At 42.9% G+C, this 8215-nt stretch overlaps 1 protein-coding gene across 1 annotated transcript; it reads right to left on the reverse strand.

Annotated features, from left to right (window-relative positions):
* Positions 1–383: 383 nt before the first annotated feature.
* Positions 384–1244, reverse strand: LOC137315181 (atypical chemokine receptor 3-like). The gene has a single exon (XM_067980060.1). The coding sequence runs from the start codon at positions 1242–1244 to the stop codon at positions 384–386; it is 861 nt and encodes a 286-aa protein (XP_067836161.1).
* Positions 1245–8215: the final 6971 nt, after the last annotated feature.

Here is an 8215-nt window from a genome sequence, read left to right on the forward strand (position 1 = left end):
TCCCTCACTCTCTGGGTATCTTTCTCTCTTTAGCACCCCTCTCTCTCTGTGTGCATCTCTCCCTCTCACTCTCCCTCTCACTCTCGATTTAAGTGGAGTGCTCCTATTCTGATCAGGCCCACCACAGCTACCTTGATTGCCAGGTTTGCCCATTTTGCAGGGCGATCATTTAGTTGAAGTCCAGCAGAGATCTTTAGTGCCGCCATTTTGAGCAACAATTCACACTTCTCGCCTGGAGAGCAAATCCCGCCTCAATAGGTCAGATTATCAATAAAATGCAACATCCGAATCAGATTGAAGATCATTTCATGGCCCCATGCTGCTCATTTAAAATGGACTTTGTGTCCTCTGGGAAGTGCAGAGGATGGAGTATGAAATGGCATTTAGTTCCAGTGCTTAAAACCCTTCAGCTCTTCCTGTGATTTCACTAATTGAACAATTAGATTGAGTGGGTATTTCACCGCGTTCTTCAGCTCCTCTCTGAACTTAGTTTGGGTCAGGACATAAATACACGTGTTTGTGCAGGAACTGAGAAGCTGCAACATCTTTGCTGTGTGTTCTGTGATATAACCAGGGTCAGTATAGGAGTAATGAAACTGAATGTCTGTAATTCGCAGATAAATGTAAAATATAACCTGTGTTACCCATAACAATATAAAACTGACCGATACACTGAAGAGTAAAATGATGGATTTCTTTCGGTTCCCCATCTCTTCGTCCTTGTGATTCTCTCCATTGCTGCGAATCCAGAGTCCCCTGCGGACTCGACTGGACACTAAAATACGTCTGACCGTCAGAACATTGAAAAGCAATATCAGGCAGAACGGGATAAAGGGGGTTAAGATTAGGTGAAACATCTCAAATGCAGCCCATGCGGTGGATTCACGGAAGCTCTGTTTAATCTCACAAAACCAGGGAACATTATCAATTACATATCGAGGTTTAAGTGTAAAGTACCAGGGGAGACTCTCTAAACAGCCCAGCACACTCACTGTTCCCAGAACCACAGCCGTCGTTTTCTCAGTACAATATTTAGTTTTCAGATTCTCACAACAAATGGCCACAAATCGATCAAAGGTGAAAGCAACTGTGAACCAAACAGAAACCATCGTGGCTGCATTACTCAAGAAGATAAGTAAAGTACACACGGGAGTCATGTCCAGGAATGACCATGGGAGATGAAGCGCATTAATCCGATTCAATATTGGATCAGCAATAACGACCAGGAAATCGGCGACTGCCATTCCCACCAGGTAATGACTGATACATTTGGAGAGACCGCACTTTCCTCGGGACAGGATCACAATCGCCACCAAATTAACTGGAAAGAGAGAAAGGGAAGCAGAGAAATTACTGATCAGACCTGGAGCAAAACAACAGTTTGAGAGGGTCTGGGGTGAAATTTCCAACTTTGTTGCTGCATCAAACTGTGGAAAGTGATTCATTGACAGGGGCTGGCACTAAACGGGAAAGGCATCTGGAGACCGAGCCAGTGAGTGAGATTGGGAGAGAGACAAGGAAAAGGACATGTAGGAGCTGGAAGGGCGTCAGGAGCGGATGGTTTGGCAAAGCGGATCAACTGAAGCAATGGATGAGGAGACAGAGGATTCAATGCATTGGGAGGAGAGGCTGGGATTCACAGGGAGAGACAGCAACAGAGTGTTGGAGGAAATCTAATCTATAGGTCCCAATAACACAATCCAAATAATGCGTTCAACAATTCATTTTTGTGGATATTGGTGTCAGGGAACATGTGTTGGATACAAAAAGTGTTCAATAAATTTACCTTGTACAATCAATTAAAATTACATTTAACAGCATTAATTAAATCCACATCCTTGTTTATTGAATGCAGCTGAGCTTTAAAAATACAATGTCCTGCTAATTAATGATGATCAAGAAATTACTGATTCCATTTTTCAAGTAAATTTTAGTTATGTTTCGTGTTAAGTTGGAAAACAGGGAACATTCATAAAAACAGAGTGAGGACCCGAAAGGGTCTAAACATGAGGGGCGAGTCGCACAATAAAAACTCACCCAATCTGACCACATCATAATAACACCTTCAAGACACATTTTCTAAATTTAATTATTCTGGAAGTTTCTGCAGTTTATTCACACTGCACCTCTTGCTTTCCTCTCAGCCGCCGTCTCTATCACTCTACTCCCAAGTCCAATTTCATATCCGATTAAATCCTATCATCCTGCCCCTGCATTTTGTTCACCAGCCCCACCGACCCTATACTCAGTGACACTTTGTTCAATAGTGAAGTCACTGTGGAATAGTTCAATGTTTCCAGAGATCATCCAGATCTCCGCCTGTTCACCTACGCCAATCACTTCATCTGCAAATCATGGAATAAACAGAATCAAATGCCTCTTCCAGACAGATCTCACAATGATTGAGATTCCTTCTCCTGTACTTGTTAAGTAAAGTGTTAGATGGTGGGATTGTTCAATTAACAAAACGCCAATATCATACTTATAACCTACAGATAAATAGAAGGGCGCCAGATTCCACCTGATACAGTGCAAACTGATACAACATAACCTCAAAACATTTCATTTTACAATGAAGTCCAGTGACAGTCAGTGAATTTATCCACATTGAAGCTGAAAAGGAGATGTGAAAGAATCAGCAGCAAACTCAGTTCAGTAACCAGGCATCTGAAACGGCGTCAGATACACACATAATGAAATAATATTTCTTAACAGTGATAACTAATAAGTAGATTGAAATTCCAGTTAAACTGAAGCATGTTACTGGGGAGGGAGGACATTGTGCTGACTCCTTGTAACACTGATACCGTGAGCTGTCACATTATCAATCACTGACAGCAGATTGATGAAAAAGTATTCCATGACAGGTTAGCTCCACAACATTAAATTGTTAACAGCTTCTGACAGTCTGATACCAGCTCTTAGCCCAGTCACCTGATCCCCATACATTCATTCGAAAGAATAATCCAGTAACAATGCCAATGTTGGATAAACAATGCCCATTTCCGATATGATGTATCTTCTACAAGACCAAACGTTTAGAATTTAAGGAGACACCATCATTCAATAATACATTAAGTACAGAGAATAATCCAGTAACAATACGAGGATTGGGAAAAACTACATTACAGTTATAATGCAGCTCCCACAAGACCGAAAGGGCAGAGACTTTACAAATTACATCATTCAACCGTTAAAACAGAACAGAACAGGCGACCGTGTAAAACATGCAGGGAGAAAAAAAAATTAATGCACCAACAGCAGCAGAGTTAACACCTGATTCCAATATCTTCAATAAAGATAAGTAACAATGCCAAAATTGGATACACAGAGGTCACTAGAAATAGAATGTAACTCCCATAAGACCGAATGTTTAGAAGCTAAGGACATACCATTATTCAACAAAACATTTCGTACAGAGAATAATCCAGTACCAATGCCAGGGTTGGACACTGAAAGAGAATATTACAGATATGATGCAGCTCCTACAAGACCGAAAGAGCAGAAATTTAACAAATTTAATCATTCAGCCGATGGAACAGAACAGGCGACTGCGTAAAACATGCAGCACAAAAAAATCCAGGTACAGCAGCAGAGTTAACATCGATTTACACCATTAACAGCTGGGATAACGGCGTACCCAGAACTCCAACGGCTGCAAGAACAGGATAATAAATGCGTTGTATCTGATGGATTACTGGATATCCCATTTCTTTGAGAAGCACTGGCTTTTGTTGTCATGGAAACTACAGCTCCGGCAGGCACTCTGATCTGATCCAATCAAACCAGCCCTGATTTAGATAGGAGATAAATGTCCACTGACATGGTTATACTCCTGACTATTGCTATTAGTTACAGTTAAAAGGCAGGTTGAGGATTGCAGTCTAGAAATAACTGTGGGTGAAATTAGGGGACGGACACTGAACGTGTCCCAATCACATTCCTCTCTCCGTTATTTTACCCGTTTATTCCACATTGGTTAAATGCTCCAGTAAATTTGGTCCCGTGCAAAACGGAGCTGAGCTCATGACCTGATTTGACGTCCATCACAAACGCCACGTGATTCACTCACCCGCCTCCATTCCTTCCTCGGCACATTGCCATTGAAACCCTCATCAATTCCTCTGCACCCTCCAGACTCCATTCATCCAATGCACTCCTGACCGCCACACAAACTTCACCTTCCTTAAACGTGAACTCGTCCAAATCTCTGTCGTCTGTGTTTAACCAGCACCAGGTCCTGCTCGGCCTCACTGGCCCTCACTTGCTCCCAGTTCCAAATCACTTAGATTTAAAATTCTCATCCTTTCGTTTAAATTCATCCATGGACCACCCCTCCGCATCCCACTCCCCTTCTCCACACAAAAAAAATCATAAGAACACAAGAAATAGGTCGGGAGTAGGCCATCTGCTCCCTCGAACCTGCTCCACCATTCAACAAGATCACTGCTGATCTTCTACCTCACACCATTTTCCTGCACCATCTCCATATCCCTTTATGCCTTAAATATCTAGTAATCTATCTATCTCTGTTTTGAATGTACCCAAGGGCTGAGCAACAACAGCCCTCCGGGGTAGAGAATTTCAAAGATTCACTACCCTCTGAGTGAAAAAAAATTCTCCTCATCACAGTCCTAAATGGCCTACCCCTTATTCTGAAACTGTGATCCCTGGTTCTCGACTCCATAGGCAGGGGAAACAGCCTCTTTGCATCGACACGAAAAGAATTGAGTATGTTTCAATGAGATCAACTCTCATTCTTCGAAACTCCAGAAAAGACAGGCCCATTCTACTCAATCTCTGCTCATATGACAATCCCGCCATCCCAAGAATCAATCAAGTGAACCTTCGTTGCACTCCGCGAAGGCGATTACATCCCCTCTTAGGTAAGGAGAACGAAATTGTTCACAATACCCTAGGTGCGATCTCACCAAGGCCCTAGATAATTGCAGTAAGACATCCTTACTCCTGTATTCAAATCCTATTGAAATAAAGGCCAACATATCATCTGCCTTACTAATTGCTTGCTGGACCTGCATGTTAGCTTTCAGTGACTCATGTACAAGGACATCAACATTTCCCAATCTCTCAACATTTAAAAAATAATCTGTATTTCTGTTTTTGCGAACGAAGTGGATAACTTCACATTGGTTTCACTTTATATTGCATCTGCCAGGTTCTTTCCCACTCACCTGGCCTGTCTATATCCCATTGAAGCCTCTTTGCATGCTCCTCATAACTCGCATTCCCACCTAGTTTTGCGTCATCAGCAAACGTGGAAATATTACATTTGGTCCCCTCATCTCAATCATTGATCAAGATTGGAAATAGTTGTGGCACCACGAGTCACACTCTGCCAACATGTAAAAGACCCGTTTATTCCTACTCTCTGTTTTCTGTCTGTTATCATAGAATCATAGAAGTTACATCATGGAAACAGGCCCTTCGGCCCAACATGTCCATGTCGCCCAATTTATACCACTAAGCTAGTCCCAATTGCCTCGACTTGGCCCATATCCCTCTATACCCATCTTACCCATGTAACTGTCCAAATGCTTTTTAAAAGCCTAAATTGTACCCGCCTCTACTACTGCCTCTGGCAGCTCGTTCCAGACACTCTCCACCCTTTGAGTGAAAAAATTGCCCCTCTGGACACTTTTGTATCTCTCCCCTCTCACCTTAAATCTATGTCCCCTCGTTATAGACTCCCCTACCTTTTGGAAAAGATTTTGACTATCGACCTTATCTATGCCCCTCATTATTTTATAGACTTCTATAAGATCACCCCTTAACCTCCCACTCTCCAGGGAAAAAAGTCCCAGTCTATCTAACCTCTCCCTATAAGTCAATCCATCAAGTCCCGGTAGCATCCTAGGAAATCTTTTCTGCAATCTTTCTAGTTTAATAATATCCTTTCTATAATAGGGTGACCAGAACTGTACACAGTATTCCAAGTGTGGCCTTACTAATGTCTTGCACAACTTAACAAAGACATTCCAACTCCTGTATTCAATGTTCTGACAAATGAAACCACGCATGCCGAATGCCTTCTTCACCACCCTATCCACCTGTAACTCCACTTTCAAGGAGCTATGAACCTGTACTCCTAGATCTCTTTGTTCTATAACTCTCCCCAACGCCCTACCATTAACGGAGTCGGTCCTGGCCCGATTCGATCTACCAAAATGCATCACCTCACATTTATCTAAATTAAACTCCATCTGCCATTCATCGGCCCAATTTATCAAGATCCCGTTGCAATCCTAGATAACCTTCTTCACTGTCCACAATGCCACCAATCTTGGTGTCATCTGCAAAATACTAACCATGCCTCCTAAATTCTCATCCAAATCATTAATATAAATAACAAATAACAGCGGACCCAGCACCGATCCCTGAGGCACACCGCTGAACACAGACCTCCAGTTTGAAAAACAACCCTCTACAACCACCTTCTGTCGTCAAGCCAATTTTGTATCCAATTGTCTACCTCACCTTGGATCCCTTGAGATTTAACCTTATGTAACAACCTACCATGCGGTACCTTGTCAACGGCTTTGCTGAAGTCCATGTAGACCACGTCTGCTGCACAGCCCTCATCTATCTTCTTGGTTATCCCTTCAAAAAACTCAATCAAATTCGTGAGACATGATTTTCCTCTCACAAAACCATGCTGACTGTTCATAATCAGTCCCTGCCTCTCCAAATGCCTGTAGCTCCTGTCCCTCAGAATACCCTCAAACAACTTACCCACGACAGATGTCAGGCTCACCGGTCTGTAGTTCCCAGGCTTTTCACTGCCGCCATTCTTAAACAAAGGCACAACATTTGCTACACTCCAATCTTCAGGCACCTCACCTGTAGCTGTCGATAATTCAAATATCTCTGCGAGGGTACCCGCAATTTTCTCCCTAACCTCCCATAACGTCCTGGGATACATTTCATCAGTTCCCGGAGATTTATCTACCTTGATGCGCGTTAAGACTTCCAGCACCTCCCTCTCTGTAATATGTACACTCCTCAAGACATCACTATTTATTTCCCCAAGTTCCCTAACATCCATGCCTTTCTCAACCGTAAATACCGATGTGAAATATTCATTCAGGATCTCACCCATCTCTTGTGGTTCCGAATATAGATGACCTTGATGATCCTAAAGAGGCCCTACTCTCTCCCTAGTTACTCTTTTGCCCTTTATGTATTTGTAGAAGCTCTTTGGATTCTCCTTTGCCTGATCTGCCAAAGTAATCTCATGTCCCCTTTTTGCCCTCCTGATTTCTCTCTTAACTCTACTCCGGCAATCGCTATACTCTTCAAGGGATGCACTTGATCCCAGCTGCCTATGCATGTCATATGCCTCCTTCTTGTTTTTGACTAGGTCCTCAATCTCCCGAGTCATCCAAGGTTCCCTACTTCTACCAGCCTTGCCCTTCACTTTATAAGGAAAGTGCTTACCCTGAACCCTGGATAACACACTTTTGAAAGCCTCCCACTTACCAGACGTCCCTTTGCCTGCCAACAGACTCTCCCAATCAACTTCTGAAAGCTCCTGTCTAATACCATCAAAATTGGCCTTTCCCCAATTTAGAATTTTAACTTTTGGGCTAGACCTATCTTTCTCCATAGCTATCTTAAAACTAATGGAATTATGATCACTGGTCCCAAAGTGATCCCTCACTAACACTTCTGTCACCTGCCCTTCATTATTTCCCAAGAGGAGGTCAAGTTTTGCCCACTCTCTAGTCGGTCCATCCACATACTAAATGAGAAATTCCTCTTGAATACACTCAACAAATTTCTCTCCATCAAAGCCCCTAATGCTATGGCTGTCCCAGTCAATGTTGGGAAAGTTAAAGTCCCCTACTATTACCACCCTATTTTTCTTGCAGCTGCCTGTAATCTCCTTACATATTTGCTCCTCAATTTCCCGTTGACTATGTGGGGGTCTGTAGTACAATCCTATCAAAGTAATCTCTCCATTCTTATTTTTCAGTTCTACCCATATAGACTCAGTGGGCGAACCCTCGGATATATCCCCTCTCACTACCGCCGTGATGTTCTCCCTAATCAAGAACGCAACTCCCCCTCCTCTCTTACCTTCTGCTCTATCATTCCGATAGCATCTGTACCTGGAACATTGAGCTGCCAGTCCTGCCCCTCCCTTAGCTATGTTTCAGTAATAGCTCTAACATCACCCTCCCATGTACCCATCCAT

This window comes from Heptranchias perlo, unplaced genomic scaffold (genome assembly GCF_035084215.1).
Source record: "Heptranchias perlo isolate sHepPer1 unplaced genomic scaffold, sHepPer1.hap1 HAP1_SCAFFOLD_54, whole genome shotgun sequence".
NCBI classification, from domain to species: domain Eukaryota; kingdom Metazoa; phylum Chordata; class Chondrichthyes; order Hexanchiformes; family Hexanchidae; genus Heptranchias; species Heptranchias perlo.

Excerpts from the sequence above, each read along its gene's own strand:
- LOC137315181 (XM_067980060.1), bottom strand. The coding sequence starts at position 1,244 with ATGGCAGTCGCCGATTTCCTGGTCGTTATTGCTGATCCAATATTGAAT.